Genomic DNA, 21,702 nt, shown 5'->3' with positions numbered 1-21,702 from the left:
GATAGGAGTTTACAGTCCTAATGGCCTCTGGGAAGAAACTCCTTCTCATCCTCTCCGTTTACACAGCATGGCAACGGACGCGGTTGCCTGACCGTAGCAGCTGGAACAGTCTGTTGCTGGGGTGGAAGGGGTCCCCCATCATCTTGTTGACTCTAGATTTGCACCTTCTGATGTATAGTTACTGCAGGGGGGCGAGTGTAGTTCCCATAGTGCATTCGGCCGAACGCACTACTCTCTGCAGAGCCTTCTTGTCCTGGGCAGAGCAGTTCCCAAACCAAATTGTGATGTTTCCAGCCAAGATGCTTTCCACAGCCGCTGAGTATAAGCACTGGAGGATCCTCAGAGATACTCTGAATGTCCTCAATTGCCTGAGGTGGTAAAGGCGCTGCCTTGCCTTACTCACCAGTGCTGCAGCGTGTGATGTCCATGTCAGATCCTCTGAGATGTGGACTACCAGGTATTTCAAGCAGCTCACCCTATCCACAGTATCCCCATTTATCTTCAATGGTGTGTACGTCCTCGGATGTTGTGCCCTCCTAAAGTCCACGATCAGCTCCTTAGTTTTTTTGACATTCAAGAGGAGGCTGTTATCCTGACACCAGAGTGCCAGATCAGCCACCTCCTCCCGGTAGGCCTTCTCATCGTTATCGGAGATCAGGCCCACCACCACAGTGTCATCAGCAAACTTGATTATAGTTGGAGCTGAACCTAGCCACACAGTCATGTGTGTACAGGGAGTACAGTGGGGGGCTGAGGACGCAGCCCTGGGGGGATCCTGTGCTCAGGATGAGGGACTTCGATGTATTTCCCCCCATCTTGACTACCTGGGGCCTGGTGGTGAGAAAGTCCAGGACCCAGGCACACGGGGGTGTTGAACCCCAATTCCAGCAGCTTCTCAGCAAGTCTGGTGGGGACTATCGTGTTGAAGGCTGAACTGAAGTCTATGAACAGCATCCTCACATAGCCCCCCTTCTGACTGTCAAGGTGAGAGAGAGCGGTGGGCAGAACCTGGCAGACCGCATTGTCCTTGGATCTGTTCGGACGGTATGCGAATTGTAGCGGGTCCATGTTGCGAGGGAGGAAGGCGCAGATGTGTTTCTTGACCAGCCTCTCAAAGCATTTCATGACTACCGAGGTGAGGGCCACTGGACGGTAGTCATTCAGACACCACATCCTAGATGTGTGTAAGCAACCTGTTAATTATTCGGAAACTAAGCCACTCTAAGGTTTCCAATGCAGCAGGGAAGAAGAACACATCAAGACAAGCAAGAATCATATGCGAATAGACTTTTTAAATTTCAAAATAAAAAAATGGTTGACATTTTAAAAATATATTCAGGTAATAAACATACAATCCATGAACTGTGCAAAAAATTCATCCGACATTTCAGGAAGCTATACAAACATTCAATACTGTTTACAAACATTGCTGAAATTTCACAAATTTATCCCCCACCCTTGCCACTCATGTGGCCCAATAGCGTGGAATCCCTTCCCTTATTTTGGCGTCTCCACTACACCCTGCCACCCGTGTCCAGCAGTGGAAGGGCCCTGTGATCCTCCCCCACCGAGCCTTGGCTGCATCGAGCTTCAGTGCGTCCCTCAGCACGTACTCCTGCAGTCTGCAGCGGGCAAGTCGGTAACATTCGCCGACGAACATCTCGCTCCGCTGGGTGGTGAACAACGCTCGGGCAGACCAAAGAGTGTCTTTCACCGAGTTGATGACCTTCCAGCAGCACTCGATGTCAGTCTCTGAATGTGTCCCTGGGAACAGTCCGTAAATGACTGAGTCCTCTGTGACGGAGCTGTTCGTAATAAACCGTGCCAAGGACCCTTGCAAATCTCTCCAGACTCTCTTTGCAAATCCACACTCTGCAAAGAGGTTGGCAACCGTCTCCTCTCCACAGCAGCCGTCCCAAGGGCAGCGTGCGCTGGTAGTGAGGTTCTGACGGTGCAGGAAGGATCTGACTGGGAGGACTCCCCTCACCGCCAGCCAAGTCAGGTCTTCGTGCTTGTTGGTGAGTTCTGGCGATGAGGCATTTTGCCAGACAAGCTGGGCAGTCTGCTTTGGGAACCACGCCACAGGATCCATCGAGTCCTTTCCCTGCAGTGCCTACCGGACATTCATTCCATGCTGACCACTGCCCGATGGACTTGTGGTCAAAGGTGTTGGTCCGGAAGAACCTTTGCACAAGCAACAGATGGTGCGGCAATGTCCAGCTGACTGGCACATTGCGTGGCATCTGCGCCAGGCCCATCCTTCGCAACACCGGGGACAGGTAGACAGGTCAACAAATTTAAAGTCTTATTGCAGCACTGACCGTTTATTTAAAAAAACTTGCATTTATAGAGCAACATTTCCAACCACAAGACAATGCAAAATGATTTACATACAATCTTCTTCTTATCGAGTCTACACACAAGATTAGTAGTTGTTCAGCCAGAGCTGAACACACTTCTCGGCATCTGCATACAATGGTGTTTGTCTTGTCTCTTCTTGTGCGTGGTGGTGGAAAGATTGGTGGAAACAGGGCGATGGAACGCTCTTTCCTTGACGCCATTTACATACAATGAGAAGCTCTTTTGAAATGTATACAATGTGTCATAGTATTACGAATTGGTAACACAAAAGACTACAGATATTATAACCTGCCTGCCTCTGCCTCACCCCTTCCTGTTACCCAATTATAATGGCTATCTCCCCTTTGCACGATTGATCCTGATGGACCATTTCAACCGGAAAGATCACCATTCCTTTGTCCCTGCAGATGTTGCTCAACTTGCTAGGTTTCTCCATCAGTTTGTGCTATGCTTGGGAAAGAATTGTCCTTCAGCACAAAGTAAGCTCGCACAAAAAACACTGTTGTTAGGACATCTATTTTAATAGTGGTGATTGCAAAATCTGACATTGACTCTGAGGTCAACCATCGCCTCAGTTGTGCCAGTGGAGCCTACGCCAGACTCAGGAAAAGAGTCTTTGAAGATCGAGACCTAAAGGCTCAAACAAAACTGCTGGTCTACAGAGCCGTTGTCCACTCCACCCTGTTGTATGGAGCCGAGTCATGGACCACCTACAGCAGGCATCTGAGACCCCTGGAACAATACCATCAAAGATCCTTACTGGGAAAACAAACGCACCAACATCAGCGTTTTGGAGGAAGCCAACATGACCAGCATCACCACCACAATAATGCAGCACTAACTAAATGACCATAGAAATGCTTCAAGGACAACATCAAGAACAGTCTGAAGACATTCCACGTCACATCGAGCAACTGGTGGGAGCACATTGCACTGGACAGGCACTCCTGGAGGAAATCCATGCAGGAAGGAGCTGCACGTCATGAAATGGTACTACGCCGTGTTGCAGAGACAAGGCGACAGCACCATAAGAGAGAGAGAGAAGGGGGCTCGACAACTACCAACCACCACCAGTTTCCACTGCCCACGTTGCACCAGGGTGTGTGGATCGCGGTTCGGCCTCTACAAATATCTGCAGACCCACAAGTAGACGACCCTTTGGAGATGAGAGGACAGTCATACTCGTTTCGAGTGACCGCCGATGATGATGTTTGCAAAACTAATGGGATCACAAAATGCAGTTGAATCACACAGTATAAAAACAGGTGCTTCAGCTAACTGCCTGCCATCACCATTTATACTAAACATACTATTCTGTTTTATTCTCCCCATATTGTCCTCAACTTCAAAATTTTGCGTGCTCATCTACACTAGAAGCACTTTACAGTGACTAATTAACCTGCCAAATCATACCTTTGAGATGTGGGAGGTAATGAGAGCACCCAGAGGATACCCACGTGGCCAAGGACAATGTGCAAACGCCACATGGTGACCATTCAAGGTCAGGACTGACTCTGGGGTCACTGAAGCTATGAGACAGCAACTTTCCTCGCCACACTACCATGCCATGGGATTAAATCTTATTTTAGTTAGGATACAATCCGAAGCACATTAGACTATTATCAAGTCATTTCTAAAGATAGCCAAAATGCTGGAGTAACTCAACAGATCATGCAACATCTCGAAGTAAAATCGATAGGTGACGTTTCAGTTTGGAACCTTCTTTACACTAATTGTAGGGGGGGAGGATGTAATTTCTAACTTGTCTTGGTTCTGATGAGAGATAACAACTGAAATATCTACTCTGTTTCTCATGTTATATACTGCCTGATCCACTGAGCAAGTCCAGCATTGTCTCTTCATATTTCAGATTTCAAGCATCACCATTTTTTTTGCTTGATTTTAATCTCTAATGTTGTCTATTTTCCAAGCGTATCTGGATGTGGATTATTTCTTTGAAAGCAAACATAAATGAAGTTGAAATGTTCCTTTGATAAGCGAACAGGTGTCTTTTTGATATCATGTTTTAGTCACTTATATCATTACTTCCTCAGATCCTATATAATGGCCAAAGTGTAGAAGTAGATGGGCAATCCATGCGAAAACTTATTACAAAGCTTCAGCCTGATACTGAATACTCCTTTGTATTAACCAACCGTGGGAACAGTGCTGGTGGGCTGCAGCAGGTGGTATCGATCCGAACTGCTCCTAACTTGCTGAAAACAAAACCAATTGTGTACAGCAAGAACATCCAGGATGGCAAGTTACCAATTAACTTGCCCAAGGTTCAGACTACTACCATTGTCAAGTAAGATCTGAATTCACTGTACTTTTGAAACTCGTCTGAATTTACTAACCTGTTTCTTAGCATTTGTTTTATAAATAAGATATAAATAAAATATAATCAGAAAATGTGAGAGATTACAGGACCTTCTCAGGTTGTGATGACCTGATTTACGGTAATTTGACTATGTAAGTTCTCCCATGCATTTTTAAAGCACCATTTAAGTTAAACAATAATAATAATAACAAGATGTTTCATGGGATTCATTGATGTAAATTCCATTATTTAATTATAGGTAGTGTTATAGTGAATACTCAATGAAATGTAAAAATTCTAGCAAGTGTGTAGAGCATTACGATAGAAAACAGACATTTCACAAATCCAAGCAACCTTATAGTAAGTCAAGTCAAGAGAGTTTATTGTCATGTGTCCCAGATAGGACAATGAAATTATTGCTTGCTGCAGGACAACAGACTAAGCAAAAATACAGAACAGTTTAGGACTATAGAATAAGCCAGTATGAATGACCTAACTGTGCCACCCACCCATACTTTTAATGTGGCATCACTGTAATATGTGGAATTAATATGCTTTCCCTATTAAAAATTTGTATGGATGGTTAATTGACTTAAATATTGAAATTATCCGTGTCTCTCCAGATTTTAAATTTATATACACTTTGGTTTGAAATGCCCGGCAAATCTTGCACATTCAATGTTGCTTCCTACTGTAATACATATTACGAGGGTCCTCAGTGCATGTCACTGAAATTAGTGGATATAAGTGATAATCAAAACTTCAAGATTGGGTTGGCCATCACTAGCACTTTAGTTAAAATAGGCTACATTAGAATGTGGCATTGCCATGTAAATGACGTATCTAGATTTCTGGAATGTATGCTCCTCTCATGCCTGAATTCATCAATGTAAAATGTTGCCCCATTGCTCCAATCTACACAGTTTTTGTCACGCACTGAACTGAAAAGCCATCTTGTGCATTTGCTTTGAGAATTTGGCACGCTTCTTTTTCTTTATTTCGATTGTTTAATCTCTCTTTCAGGTGGTATTTTATTGTTGTGGTACCACTAGATAGGACTGCACGTTCTGTTCCAGAGAAATTGCAAAATCCTGAGGAGATGGACCTTGATGATGTAAGGCTTTTGTTCAGTACCATGTTACCTATACCTCATACATCTGTAATATTTAGTCATTTAATAATTAGTCATGTAATGAGTCATAGAGCTTTGCAGCATGGAAACAAGCCTTTTTGGCCCAACTTGTCCAGCATGATTAATGGGCCTGTCCCACTTAGGCAACTTTTTAGGCGACTGCAGGAGACTATGCAGTCACCACATGTTCGCGGGTGGTTGCCGGGGAGTCGCCTTCATGGTCGTGAGGAGTTCCCGCATTCTGGGAACTAGCCGTGGCCTCATTATTGTTGCCGCAAATTTTTCAACATGTTGAAAAATTAGCGGCAACTAGAATGAAGCCACCATGGAGAGTAGCGAGAATTCTCGTGCCGGGTCGCCAGGAGGTTCTAGTGGGTTGCCAGGAGGTCGAAGGTTCTCGCTGGTTGTAGCCGGTGCTGACCGGTGAATTTCATTGGCTCATTGGGGGAAAAAAACTGTAAGCAGTAGTTTTCAGAACCAAGGATAACCGACCGGTAATGTTAATGTCCGCTGAGCCTCACACCCGTGTATCTCTGGCTTCTTAAAAGTTGTATCCACTCCTTCTCCCACACCCCTTTTAAAGGTTGGCGCTGTAATTAAGACGGCTAACATAGTGTACACTGTGCTAGCCGTTTTAATTACAGCGCCAACCTTCCAGTTCCAGGTGTGTCTGTATCACCTTGGCTTTGCACCGTGTGAATTTCACTCAGACAGCACTCCCCCCGCTTGCCCTGTCCCCCGCCTGCATAACAGGCTGGTCTAGGAAGCGATGTGTGTGTGTTTCACTCTGACAATCGCCGTTCCAGTTGCCGGTTTTTCAGGCGACTGCTGGCCTAAGTGGGACAGTCCAAAAAGTTACCCAAGTTCCACTTGCCTGCACCTTATATTTCCAAACATTTTTTACCCTGTCTAAGTGCCATTTACATGTTGTAATCCCCCCCCCCCCCCCCCCTTTCACCACTTTGTTTGCCAGTTCATTCCATATACCCAACCATCCTTGGTATGGAAAGTTGTCCCTCTGGTCCCTTTTAAATCTTCCCCAACCTATTTTAAATCTGTGCCCTCTAGTTTTAGACACCCCTGCCTCCCCAAAAAGATTGGGGCTACTCATCGTATCCAAAAGGTCATGTTCTCCAGAGACGCTGCCTGACTCACCATGTAGTCTTGTATTGTGACATGGTATTTTGTTGTATGTAATTACAATGATAATAAAGTATTATTATTATTATTATTAGAACAGTGGCTAAAAAGGAAAAAGGACCTAAAATGCCTTTTTTGTGTATGTTTAGTTGTTTGAAGGGATAAGCCAGCAGCACGGCATCCGACGTCGACGGCAGTCGGAGAGGCTAAAACCATACATTGCTGCCCAGCTACAGAAACTGCCTGACACATTCACGCTTGGAGATGAACGGAATTATGGAGGATTTTACAACAAACCACTCTCTCCTAACCACAGTTACTTGTGCTTTGTTTTGGCAGCTCTTGAGGAAAAGGATGCAGTAAGTCGACTTTTATGTAGCTTGGGAATGTTTCAAGATTTTGGAATTCTTCCTAATGAATTAATCATAAATCATTAGCAGAGCTCCTAAGTGGTACGGATTTTCCGTATTTTGTACGGAAATGCGATAAGAATACGGATGTACAGATTTGCTGTGTAAAATACGGATTTTTTAAAAATCGGCCCGACTTTCAGTTTCATCTTGCTGCTTAAAAAGTGCAAGGATATAAAATGTCATACTGTAACTCTAAAATTATAGCAGATTAAATCTATTAGCATTTTAAATTTCAAGATCTGGATGATTATTTTTGTAAGATTTGATCTGCCTATCCCGCTACAGTTTTAAACAGCGCTGTCAGTTTAGCCGTGGTAATTTAAACGAACAGCGCTATGGGTTATAATTATAGCGCTACCAGCTGGAGCGCTATTGCCTTTACACATAGCGCTATGGGCTTTACACATAGCGCAATGGCCACAGCGCTATGGGTCACAGACTGTTCAGGGAGGGAGATGGAGTGAGGGAGTGAGAGGGAGGGAGGGAATAAGAGAGGGAGGGAGAAAAAAAGGAAGGAGAGATAGAGGAAGAGGGAGGGAAAGGGAGAGGGAGGGCGGGAGTGAGGGAGGGAGAGGGTGGGAAAGAGAGGAAGGAGGGAGGGAGAGGGAGGCTTCCAAAATGGCTTCTACATCATCATCTGGTGCTAAAAGCAGGAAGCAGCCGTTCAAACAGAAGTATACAAAGAGATGGCAATGAATGCGCTGTCAAGTAAGGTGCGTAGAAGACATGTCAATTGGTAGCAAAGTTATTCATTCTTGTACTCTTTAATGGGTATGACCGCACATAAAAAACAATTTCTTTTCAGCAAAATGGTACCACGTAAAAATACTGATTTCCTCAGCAAAATACTGATTTTCAGGTACTAGAATACTGAAATGCTCTGACAAAACTTTATACTTAATAAACAAACATACTGATCTATTGGGCCCCTGTTCATCATCTTCTTTTCAAGGAGCATTGACTTCAAGCATCTTTCTCAGAACTGTGTAAGAAGGAACTGCAGATGCTGGTTAAACCGAAGATAGACACAAAGAGCTGGAATAACTCAGCGGGACAAGCAGCGTCTCTGGAGAGAAGGAATGGGTGACATTTCAAGTCGAGACCCTTCTTCAGACTGGTTAGGGATAAGGGAAACGAGACATATAGATGGCGATGTGGAGAGATAAAGAACAATGAATGAAAGATATGCAAAAAGTAATGATGATCAAGGAAACAGGCTATTGTTAGCTGTTTGTTGGGTGAAAACGAGAAGCTAGTGTGACTTGGGTGGAGGAGGGATAGGGATAGAGAGAGAGAGAGAGGGAATGCAGGGGCTACCTGAAGTGAGGGAAATCGATAGTCATACCACTGGGCTGTAAGCTGCCCAAGCGAAATATGAGAGGCTATTCCTCCAATTTGCGTTTAACCTCAACCTGACAATGCAGGAGACCGAGGACAAAAATGTCTAGGAATGGGAAGGAGAATTAAAGTTCACCTTCGCTCAGCCTGCATGAACCAACCTGATCTGGTTGCTGGACACTTTAATTCCCTATCCCATTCCTACACTGACCTTTCTGTCCTCGGTTTCCTCCATTGTCAGAGTGAGGCTAAACACAAATTGGAGGAACAGCATCTCATATTTCGCTTGGGCAGCTTACAGCCCAGTATGAATCTTGTTTATATTGATTTCTCTCACTTCAGGCATTCCCTCTCACTCTATCCCTCCCCCACCCAAGTCGCACTAGCTTCTCATTTTCACCTGATAAACAGCTTACAATGTCCTGTTTCCTTTACCAGCGTAACTTTTTTGCATATCTTTCATTCAGTGTTCTTTATCTCTCCACATCACCGTCGAAATCTCTCGTTTCCCTTATCCTTAACCAGTCTGAAGAAGGGCCTCGACCTGAAACATCACCCATTCCTTCTCTCCAGATATGTTGCCTGTCCCACTGAGTTACTCCAGCTTTTTGTGTCTATCTTTCTCAGAACTGTTTTGTTAACATCTAAAGAGAGCAATAGGTTTTTACCTTAAACTAATATGTTAATCAGAATATTTTTTGCTTCTGTAATGTTTTCACTGCCATAATGAAATTCTGGCATCAGATTGTACTCCACCTGTAAATGTGGGCTTGTTTACTCGGATGTCTACTCAACACCTCCATACCAAAGCTTTAGATAGCTCAAGTGCGGGTGTCAATGAGCAGTACATACCACATTAGACGTCGGATGCAGGCTCATCTGGCCTTTTGCGACGCTACTGATCTTATCACTAAGTCTGTGGTATTCCTATATAATGTTGAACCAATCGTCTGACAATCTTTACAAGACCATTGGCTGGCAAATCTCATGTTGCTCATTTCATTTAAATGGGGTCAGTGATATTTAATGTGAAGGTGACCGGCTTGATCTTTTTTATGCCATCTTAAATAATACTAATCGTTTTAATTGGCTTCAAGTCGGGTGTGGTTATAATGTTTTCCTTAATTTTTTGGGGTAATATTTTTAAATAATATTATTTAAATGTATTGCTGCTATCTAAATGGCTCTGATCATTAGCGATTCATAGACATTTGGAAACAGTGGAAGATGGCCTTCTGAAAGCACAAGATAGGATGCCGAGAGGGTCATTGGCAGAAAAGATAAGTGCAGTGTGGGCATGCTAAAAGAGACAAATGCAAGGTGCAAGCCTGGTAACTGGGGGAGTCCAGAACCACGGGTCACAGTTTAAGAATAAGGGGTAGGCCATTTAGGACTGAGTTGAGGAAAGACTTTTTCACCCAGAGAGTTGTGAATCTGTGAAATTCTCTTTCACAGAAGACAGTGGAGGCCACTGGATGTTTTCAAGAGAGAGTTAGATTTAGCTCTTAGGGCTAACGGAATCAAGGGATATGGGGAACAAGCAGGAACAGGGTACTGATTTTGGATGATCAGCCATGATCATATTGAATGACAGTGCTGGCTCGAAGGGCGAATGGCCTACTCCTGCACCTATTTTCTACGTTTCTAAATGCCACTGGACTTCATGATTACATCATCCTAATATATGTTGACAACTTTCCGTATAATTTTTTTACTTTGTCGGATGATGTTTTCATAAATTTTGTTTGTGTTTTCTCTAGACAATACAGATATGTATTTTTGTGTATATGGTTAGGATTCTCAAATGTATTTTGTAATTTTTCTTCTATTTATAGTCTTCAAATGCTAAAACCATTAAATTATCATCAAAAAGTATTAGCATGGTCAATTTGCAGAGCATTTAAAGTCCACCAAAGCACAGTAACAAAGATGTTGAGTAATCATTTATGCAACTATTACAAAATTATGGGATTTTGATATTTTAATGTTTACAAAGTTATACCTGCTGCAGTTGAAAGTGTTGTCTGATAACACACACACAATGCATTTATGTAGACATCCAGGTAGCAATTTTCTGCTAAGATGTTTAACAGGTTGACACTCAGTTCTAAGCTCATTTTGCTGTAATGGCTCATTAGGGCTGGTCAAAGTATTCATTATTCATCTGCCAAGAATGCTTTCAGTTTAGGGTCACACAGCACCAATGAAAAATTGGACATTAAATATATCTGACAGCAGGCAAAAACAGTCCTCCTGTAGTGAATTACAATTTAATTTAGTCATATTTCAGGGGAGATTATATTGCACAGGCAATTACAATGCCCTCTATAATGTTGGGGATAAAGACCCATCATTTATTTATTTCCCTCTGTACTCCACAATTTGAGAATTGTAATAGAAAAAAAAATCACTTGTGGTTACAGTGCACATTTTCAGATTTTATTAAAGGGTATTTTTACACATTTTGGTTTCACCATGTAGAAATTACAGCTGTGTTTATACATAGTCTCCCCATTTCAGGACACCGTAATGCTTGGGACATATGGATTATTCACTGGTGTTTGTAATTGCTCAGGTGTGTTTAATTGCCTCCTTCATGCAGGCACAAGAGAGCTCTCAGCACTTAGTCTTTCCATCACCTTTGGAAAATGTTTTGCTGTTTTTCAACATGAGGACCAAAGTTGTGCCAATGAAAGTCAAAGAAGCCATTATGAGACTGAGAAACGAGAATAAAACTGTTAGAGACATCAGCCAAACCGTAAGCTTACCAAGATCAACTGTTTGAAACATCATTAAGAAGAAAGAGAGTACTGGTGAAATTACTAATTGCAGAAGAACTGGCAGGCCAAGGAAGACCTCCACAGCTGATAATAGAAAAATTATCTCTATAATAAAGAAAAATCCCAAAAACCTGTCCGACAGATCAGAAACACTCTTCAGGAGTCAGGTGTGGAATTTTTAATGACCACTGTCCGCAGAAGACTTCATGAACAGAAATACAGAGGCTACACTACAAGATTCCAACTACTGGTTAGCTGCAAAAATAGATGGGCAGGTTATAGTTTGCCAAGAAGTACTTAAAAGAGCATCTACAGTTCCGAAAAATGGTCTTGTGGACAGATGAGACAAAAATTAACTTATATCAGTGTTATGGCAAGAGCAAAGTATGAAGGAGAGAAGGAACTGACCCAAGATCCAAAGCCTAACACCTCATCTGTGGTGGGAGTGTTATGGCCTGGGCATGTATGGCTGCTGAAGGTACTGGCTCGCTTATCTTCATGGATAATACAACTGCTGATGGTAGTAGCATAATGAATTCTGAAGTGTATAGACACATCCAATCTGCTCAAGCTCACACAAATGCATCAAAACTCATTGGCCGGCAGTTCATTCTACAGCAAGACAATGATTCTGTGGCGGTTCCTGGGGAATAGGTCACTCCCTGGTTCATCCCCCTCGGCACTTTATGGACAGGTCCAGGGGCGGCTTCCAGCTATGAAGATAAGAGCAGGGATTTTTGGCGCGAGACCAGTCTTCGGTTTCTCACTGAAGCGGAGAGTAGTGTGCTGTGCTCATTAAAGCCTCTACAGAATTTGCCTGGCTCCTCGCCTTCATTCCGGGCTCTCTCACGCACTCGCTACAATTCCAAACATATTGCTAAAGCAACAAAGGAGTTTTACAAAGCTAAAAAATTTCAATTTTTGAGTGGTCAAGTCATTCACCCGATCTGAACCCAATTGAGCATGCCTTTTATATGCTGGAGAGAAAACTGAAGAGTACTAGCCCCCAAAACAAGCATAAGCTAAAGATGGCTGCAATACAGGCCTGGCAGAGCATCACCAGAAAAGACACCCAGCAACTGGTGATGTCTATGAATCGCAGACTTCAAGCAGTGATTGCATTCAAAGGATATGCAACAAAATACTAAGCATGACTACTTTCATTTACATGACATTACTGTGTCCCAAACATGGTGCTCTGAAATGGGGGGGGGGACTATGTATTAACACAGCTGTATTTTTTACATGGTGAAACCAAAATGTATAAAAATGGCCTTTATTAAAATCTGACAATGTGCACTTTAACCACATGTGATTTTGGTGATTACAAATCTCAAATTGTGGAGTACAGAGGCAGATAAATAAATGATGGGTCCCAAACCATTATGGAGGGCACTGTAGTTATGTAGCGTGAAGTAATGACAAGGAAAATGGATTTACCAGGCTCTTCAGGTTTATATATAAAGGAAATGTTAAATCAGTTGATGTATTTTGAAATTTATACTAACCTTGAAGTAATTTGGCAATGCAAGAATATGTTGATTATTATGACTGGCTTTATTCTTTGCTTAGAAATGCCTCATAAAAATTTAGTGATTTTTAAACTGAGCAAAATCACCAAGTATTTGCTCCGATTACACGTCCTATGCAGCAACTATTACCTCAGGAGTTATTGTTATTATTACGTCAGTATTGCCCATGATTTATTTTGTCATTTGGAATATCTCTAAAACATGAATTTCTATTTCCTTTGTAATTAAGAAAGCATTATGAGTTGAATCCTAATTTTAGCTGAGAACATTTAGTGCTTTGATTAAAATTTATGTTGTTTTGAGGAAAGGTGAAAAGAACATTACACTATTTAATTGGAGCATCTGTTCAGAGGTTACATTGGGACACTTCCAAAAAATTTTTTTAGATAAATGGGGAAGAAATATCCCAACAAACCTAAATGAGAGGTCACTCGGTCTACACCAGCACCAGACTGGCAGATGTTTGCCTTTGGTAGCTCCGAGGTCTTTACAATACATGCTTTCATAGAACTGCACTTTCTTGCTCAATTCTATAGTTTGTTTTTCCTTATGTTAATAAGTAGCCAGACAAGTCAGGTCCAGTTGAGTTTATTGTCATATGCACGTGCACATGTATAGGTACAATGAAAATCTTGCTTATAGCAGCATCACAGGCACATAGACTTCGACAGCACCCAACACATAAATCATACAGGACTATGAAAATAAAAAGACTGTGCCAAAACAAGACCCTAGTGTGAAACACAATTAGGAAACAATTCTATGGTAGTGCAAGATGTGATCTGTAGTGTTTCATTGCCAAAGTAGCATTAGGGTTGTGCGCATCAGTTCAATAAGAAAGTAGCTGTTTCTGAACATGGTGGTGTGGGACATCAACATTTGTACTTCCTGCCCAATGGTAGCAGTGAGAAGAGGGCTTGACCTGGATAGTGGGCATGCTTGATGACAGATGCCATTGCCATGAGGCAGTATTTTATGTAGATGCTTATAATGGTGGGGAGGGCTGTGTCCATCACACTCTGTAGCCTCTTGGGATACCTTCGCTTTGGAATTGGCATACCAGTCAGGATTACTTGCCCTGATTAATAGTTATCTGGTCTAATTGCTCTACCACTTTATGAACACTTTCCTTCCACTGCACACAATATACCCATTAGCTGCAGTAATAGTAGGGTTGTACTGTGACTACATTGCCATTTAGAGCAATGATTCACCAGAATTCCTTAAGTTTACTTTTATCCACTGATCTTTCATGAAAGTTAGGTATTTTCCCTTCATGTACAAACATTATAATTACTCGCACTCAGTATATTGAATTTTCAGAAATACTTTAACAGTTTGTGTAATCATACCCTCATAGAAATGTTTGCGTGAGGAAAGATAGATTTATTTTATAAATTAGCTATAAAAGCTTTTTGTGTTAGTGGTTTTCTATTTATTCAAGTGGAATGGCAACACACTCTTCACGCTTGAAACTGAGTATAACTAAGATATATAACCTAAAGAGCCGTCAGCTCATCTAACTCAGCAATGTATTTTATTTTTCCTCTGCTTGACAGATGTACGCTGCCAGTCCCTACTCTGATACAATTCTGGTGGAGGTGACTGCTTCGCCAAATACACAAGATGATCCTGAGATGTTGTGGGTGATGGGACCAGTACTTGCTGTTGTGTTAATTATCATCATTGTCATTGCTATTCTTCTGTTCAAAAGGTAAGATAAGTCCAACATTATTTGAAGAGTCCTGTGCCAACAGAATGGATGCTAAAGCTATTTAGCTTTACAGCAGGATTTCTTATGAATAGTAGCTTGAATATTAGATGGAACTGAACATTAAGTGAAAACTCCAGCCAGGAAAGAATTTTCTATTTTAGTTTTCAAATACGATTCTTGAATTGTTCACTAAGAGTCGGGCAACACTTAGACTTGATAAGTATGTGTATTACTATTTATCAGCCTTTGGTTTGAAAGTTATTAAAGGTTACAATGTTATCGAGTTTCTGGAATGTGGTTTATCTAGCTACCAGGCCAAGAAATTAGGCAAAAATATAAAGGGTAGCCAGTTTGAAAATTGATTGAGGTACAGATTTAGTTCGAGTTTTTCTGAATGGGTATTTTTGTGCTGAAAATAAATGATTGTTTGTATTTGATTCAAACTTGATGCCATGGAAATGGTGCTACAAGCTTTCAAATGTAATTTAAAAAATTTGTATTATCTATAATATCACAACTAAATTTTGACCCAGTCATGCGAGGATATAGTTTGAGGGAGGCAGAGGGTGAATATAAAGCATACTTATTTCAATTGAAGTGAGGAGTAATCATTCACTGATTTTTCTTACTCCATTTATTTTGCCATCTTTTGGACACAGTAAACAGGAAAGGTAAGACTCACACTAATATCCGTAGTGTTACCTGAAACTGAACTCCTAAGACCTCCTTCTGGTTGCAATATTCACATTTGTTCTTGCACATCTACCAAAGGAGACAAATATATGCTTCTTATCCTCTTGCAACCTAGGTCAAACATGATCTAATTTTTATATTTTTCTTGTTTGGTGCTTCAAATTTAATTGTATTTCTCTGCTGAGACTGGTAATTTTGACATGCAGAATTATGAGCAGAAGCGAATGTTCTACTATTCTGTAGCAGATTATGTTACAGGCTGTTTTGCACAAAATGTGAAATTCATGAGTTTTTCGACCTATAACTGTAAAAATTAGTCTACATATCACACTCTCCATACCGCACCAGCTTTACCTTCCCACTCCCCTTTAAGGAAAATATTTTCCTTTGGGTTTAAAATACATTTTTCTTTAATCAGTAATACAACACTGAAAGTAAAATCATTTCAGGTTCTAAAAACCCTATTTATTTCTGTCATGATATACTTGTAAAATTGAATTGCTTAATAAGCTAGGCACAAACATGAAAAATAAACTAAATTCTGTCAAGCCTAACTTTATTAAGCAAACCCATTCAAGAGCAAGTTACACTGCTTTGTATTGCAACCACCAGTCCTATCCCTGCTGATTTTTCACACCTTACCGAAATGTCCAATAAGTCAACAGTTTGTTCAGTAATTGAGGAATATGGCAAATACCAAAAGAAGGTGGTTTCTGGTCATAACAACAAATTTGATGAAGCTTTTTAAACAAGCTTGTTAAGCTCTAATATTTGTGTCAAATGGCAATTAATTGGTCTAGTTCCATTACTGATTAAATGCAAAAATAATCTTTATGCTGAAAATAAACAGGTTCCTCAGCAGCTTAATAAATAAAATACGATATTTCAAGTAGAGCTTCCATGTAAAAATGTTTTATCGGAATTTCTAATTAAGAGTGCAATTAAATCATAATTGTTACATATATTACAGTCTTGTAAAAGGCCTGCATTTTGCCTTTGTACATTGTGCTATGTATCATTGTGCAACATCAGTATGTGATGTTTTGACCAAAGGGACGTTTTATAAAATAACAGCTTAGTTGACCAGCAACAAAGCACCAGAAATCTTTTTTGCCTGTAGATTGCAATATTAGGAGTGAATGGCAGTTTGTGGAAATCACTGAAGTTCTAGATATTAATGACATGTGGTTGGTTCAGGAAACGTGCAACTTCTCCATCTGCAAAAGATGATGTTCCAGGTGGAAAAGACCCATTGCTGGCACACTCTTCAGATCCAGTGGAAATGAGAAGATTAAACTACCAAACTCCAGGTAAACATTGAGCTTTATGTCCAACAAGGTTATTGTTTGTATTTTCTTTAAATCTATATACATGCAACTCAAATCCAAATTAAAGGGTTTTGTTTTTTGGATGACCGAGCTAAATCATGTAGAACTATTTACTACCAATCATTGAAAGATGTCATATTTATTAACTTTTCCTATTTATTCCTCTACTTAGTGAAAAATTATATTTCCTTCTGGCAGTGCTGAATTTAGATTGTATCAAATACATTCCTTTTTTTTTTTTAAAAGCTTGTCTATAACTGGTCTAATATTCTACACAATCTGGTACTAAACCATGCAGGCAAAATTTTTTTTTTAAAACCAAGCAATGGTACAAGTGGAGATCAATTTATCTTTGTACCATTAAGCTATGGAAGAGAAAACAAGCCAAGGGAATGGTGGGTTATAAGATTGTTATTACTACAGGGAGATGGAATGTGTAGCTGTCGTCATTATAGCAGAGGTAACTAGATGGAACAAATAGGCTTATTTTACTGCAGATTTTATTTCATATGAGAGCTGTTTCATCCCTCCAAGTTCTGAATAGCTTTTATAAATTTAAATAAAATTTGAGTCAGATTATACATGCATCAAAATTCTTCCTCAAATTTAACAATCAATCAACCTTTATCGTCATCTTGCAAAGCAACAGTTGTACAGTGCAAAATGAAAAGACGTTTCCCAGGGAATACCGGAGCATCGCACATAAAACTTAAACATTTCACACATAAAATAAAAACAATAAAAACAATCCAGTCCCTGATAAAACAGTACGAATAGTTAAAAAGTGCAGGTAAAAACAGCAACATTAAAATACAAGTAAAAACAGTCATAAAATGTCCAGGGCAGCTGATTTAAGTGGCCAGTGCCAGAGTTATTAAATTGTCAGTGCAAAAGCAGCAGAATCAGGTGGAGTGACTGTTTAGCAGCCTCACAGCCTGTGGAAAGAAGCTGTTTAGCAGTCTGGTTGTCCGGTCAGGAGATCCAGATGTGTGTGGCGGGGGTGCAGTCTGTCCTTTGCAATTTAACAAGCATTAAATAGTTTCTGAGTATTTGGTCAAAAACAACAAGCTGGAAATCTGAAATTAGAACAGAAAATCATGAAAATACTGATTGAAGCAATGAAAGTCATCAACCTAAAAAAAAATAGCCCTGTTTCTCCCTCCACATGCTCTCATGATTTGTCGAGTATTTCCAGCATTTTCTATTTCTATTTTCTATTTTTATTTATGACAATTGATGCTTATTTTGTAGGATCCTATTTTTCCAAATATTTTAAACATCATTCCAAAGGTGTACGTTAAAAAAATTCTAACCTCGTATCTAATGAAATATCTAGTTTTTTCAAAGCAAATTTTTACACTTGCATGTTATAATTAGTTTTGTCAGGAATAATTTTTTTGATACAAATACATCTATTGATGCTCCTGAACACATCATCAGTGATGTAACCTGGGGTCATTGGGTGTTTCGGGTCTTTCAACATCAGACACCCTCACCAAGGCGACCCAGCCGTGGTTAATCAGACCACGACTTGTGTTCAGGTGGCATTCGCTCCTCCCCATGGACCTTCGCTCCTGATCCAGAGCCATCTCAAGGCCTTCTCCGCTGCCTCTGTGGTGTTCTTTAATGGCCCTTCTCCTCGCCACTCCGTTGATGCCCAGTGCACTCAAGGCTTTGTAGAGCGATTGCCCTGCAAAACCTCTGTAGCCAACCTCGATGGGCATACACCGTGCCTTCCAGCCCTGCTTATGGCAGTCTATGACCAGCTCTTCATTCTTCGTCATCTTCCTCTCGTGGGCCTCCTCCAGACGGTCCTCCCACGGCACTGTCAGTTCCAATAAGACGATGTTTTTGGTCGCCTCTGAGACCAGGAGGATATCTGGCCTCAGGGTGGTCGTGGCAATGTGCTGTGGGAACTTCAAAGCAAAATTTTATACTTGCATGTTTTAATTAGATTTGTCAGGAATAAACTTGTATCAAATAAATCTGAGACCAACAATACCCTTTGGCACTAAATTAATTGCCAATTAATTGGCACTTCATACATATGAAGGTATTGAATAAATGTATACATGGGTAAATATATGCAGTAAGTTAACCTTGACATTTTGGTCTTATAATAGTATTAAATTATGTCCATCTACTTTTCTGGAGAGGAGACCTTTACTAACAAAGATAAAAAAAATTAGTGTTTCTAAAATGCAAATTAATTTAGACGAGGCAAGTCTGACCTCTTATCTGAAAGCCTTAGTTATTGTTATGTAAGAAGAAACATTACATTCATAGTAATGTTATAATACCTGTAACCTGTTTGAAGAGGATAAAGACATGATTGAGAATACTAAAAACATTAAAAAGCTTTCACAAAGAACACTAGGTGAACAGCTTTAAGGTGAGAGGAAGAACAGTGAGTGCGAGGTCCCAAGGACACAATGCCAGGGGTGGTGATGGAAGCAAATACAATTGTGTCAGTTCCTGTGCGAAACTGTTATATGTTCACTTTATTGATACAAATTTGCGCATTTATTGCAGATTACATTCTTTCCTATTTTATTTTAAATATCTATATTCAAGTACAGTCATGTATTATAGAACAACTCTGGATACACCACAATAATATTGTGTTCAAAAGTTGAAATACTGGTTACTGACCTTGTTGACAAGGAATACATTAACACCTCTGCAGCCCATGGATTAATCTATAGATATTAAGATCTCAAAATCTTATTAATGAGAACCACATATGCTGTACGGTTCTAAGATTTTGAGGATTGTTTCGTGCTGATAGCTTTGTCTTAAAATGGATTTGTGCACAATGAAGTTGATGCTTCTTTGAAAAAATTTAAATGTGAAACTTGTATTCCGTTGATTACAAAATGGTGGAATTGAAAGTAACGCAGGACCTCTTACAGGCTTTTTATAGTCAAAATGTCCAGTCGGTTTTTGTTTGTAATGTTTTGTTTGTAGTTCGTTCTCAAAAAACACCATGACATTTTGTCCATTCTTGTGAAGTGTATGGCTATGTCTGATTAAATCGATCGGCACAGAGTTTCCATTCACCTAGATGACAGAGGTGTAGGGGTGCAGCAGCATTAGTGATTCTAGATTTTTAAGATTCTCTATTCCGCTTTGCTTCCTCCATTGCAGCTTCCCTCATATGAACAGGCACCGTTTATTGTGCTAGTGCACCAAACAGGATGATCCTACGCTTGTTTTCATTGGTGTGTGTCAATGTTGAAAGACTTCAGACATGTTAGAAGAATCTTTGAATCCCTTTTTCTGTCCACCGCATGATCACTTGCCCTCGGTCAGCACTCAATAAAGTAGCTGCTTTGGTATTCTGTCATCAGACTGACAAGTACTGTTAACTACTTGCACATGACCTGTCTGCAGAATACTTCACACCAAGTGGCAAGACAGGATTCCACATGCACACAGATTCTGTCCCAGCATCTACACATTGCTTAAAGAATCACAGATTAAATTACTTGCTGCAGTTTTGCCATAACATAACAAATAAATATACAATAATCAACAATACAACAGTTAATACTAGGCAACCAAACCATAACAGTACAAAACCAAAGTACATAGTGCAACCAAGACAAAGTTCATGGTAGATCATAGTTGCTAGACCAGGGTTGTGGTTAGTTTGGAGAAGTGTTCAAGAGCCTGCTGGCTGCAAAAAAAAAAGTTGTTCTTGAACCTGGAGGTCACGATTCCCAGGTTCCTGTACCATCTTCCTGATGATAGTAGCGAGATGATAGCATGATAAGGATGGTGTGGGTCTTTGATGATATTAACTGCTTGTGTGAGGTAGCACCTCCTTTAGATCCATTCGATGGTTGGAAGGTCAATGCCCAGGACAAAGGACATTTATTGTCACATATACCAATTGGTGCAGTGAAATTTGAGTTACCATGCAGCACACAAATAAGATAAACAAAACACCATAGAATTTAACATTAAACATAAAAAACATCCCCCCACAGCGGAATCAACGTTTCCCACTGTGAGGGAAGGCAACAAAGTTCAGTCCTCTTCCTCTTGTTCACTCGTGGTCGGGGCCTATTGAGCCCTTCGCAATTGCCACAACGGCGGCCCGATATTTCAGGCCCTCTCGCCGGATGATGGAACTCCGGCGTCGGAAGAACACTCTCAGCGGCTTCCTACCGGAGACCGCTGCTCCCGAAGTCCACAGGCCGAGCTGGTCGGAGCTCCAACACTGGCAATCCTCAGCGAAAGATCCCAGAGCTCCGCGACTTTAAATTCAGCGCTGCCCGCGCTGGAAGCTCCGCAGACCACAGCTCCACGATGTAAGTGCCGGCAGTCCCAGCACTCCGGAGCTCCACACAGCGACCCTAGTAAGGCATCGCCCTCTCCGCGATGGTACTTCACTGCTGCGCCACTGCTGAAGCTTTGGACGGTCTCCGGCAGGAAAGGACGCACCAATCCAGATAATAGGCTGCTAGGAGGGGGTGAAGATGTGGCCTGGAGGAAAGATGCATCCTCGACCAGTTAGCGACTGTGAAAAACAGTTTCCCCCTTCCCCCCCCCCCCCCCCATCCCCCACATGAAAAGACTAAAAGACCTCCAAAACAAAACTTTTTGACAGACTAAAAATAAAAAAATGGATGAAAGGATGAACACCTGCAGGCTAGGCTGCCACACTCGATGGCGCCACCACACCACTAGTAGAGGAAATGATGAGCTTTCTTTGTATTTGCACCAACGTGTTTGGCACTGGAAAAATCTCCAGAGTTTTTGAACTAGGACCTAGGAACTTGAAACTGTTGACTCCCTCCACAGCTATTCCATCGATGAAGGCAGGTTCATGGAGCCTCAGCTTTCCCTTTCTGAAGTCAACAATCAGTTCCTTGGTCTTGCTAACTTTGAGAGCAAAATGATTATGGCATAATTCAATCAGATTATCGATTCCCTCCTGTACTCA

General features: G+C 41.1%; 1 protein-coding gene across 19 annotated transcripts in view; it reads left to right on the top strand.

Annotated features, from left to right (window-relative positions):
• ptprf (protein tyrosine phosphatase receptor type F) overlaps positions 1-21,702 on the top strand; it is a 334,322-nt gene that overhangs the window by 242,659 nt on the left and 69,961 nt on the right. For 12 of the 19 annotated variants that reach the window (XM_033028829.1, XM_033028828.1, XM_033028822.1 and 9 more), the window contains 6 exons: positions 4,416-4,669; positions 5,705-5,795; positions 7,103-7,312; positions 14,576-14,730; positions 15,390-15,401; positions 16,621-16,733. In XM_033028829.1, the coding sequence (XP_032884720.1) occupies positions 4,416-4,669; positions 5,705-5,795; positions 7,103-7,312; positions 14,576-14,730; positions 15,390-15,401; positions 16,621-16,733 (835 nt within the window). The remainder of the gene's footprint in view (positions 1-4,415; positions 4,670-5,704; positions 5,796-7,102; positions 7,313-14,575; positions 14,731-15,389; positions 15,402-16,620; positions 16,734-21,702) is intronic. The other 7 variants (XM_033028835.1, XM_033028833.1, XM_033028834.1 and 4 more) reach the window with 1 other exon arrangement.

Source organism: Amblyraja radiata, chromosome 10 (assembly GCF_010909765.2).
Source record: "Amblyraja radiata isolate CabotCenter1 chromosome 10, sAmbRad1.1.pri, whole genome shotgun sequence".
Lineage (NCBI taxonomy): Eukaryota > Metazoa > Chordata > Chondrichthyes > Rajiformes > Rajidae > Amblyraja > Amblyraja radiata.
Note: the sequence above shows the minus strand (reverse complement) of the source record. Positions and strands in the feature narration are given on the sequence as shown.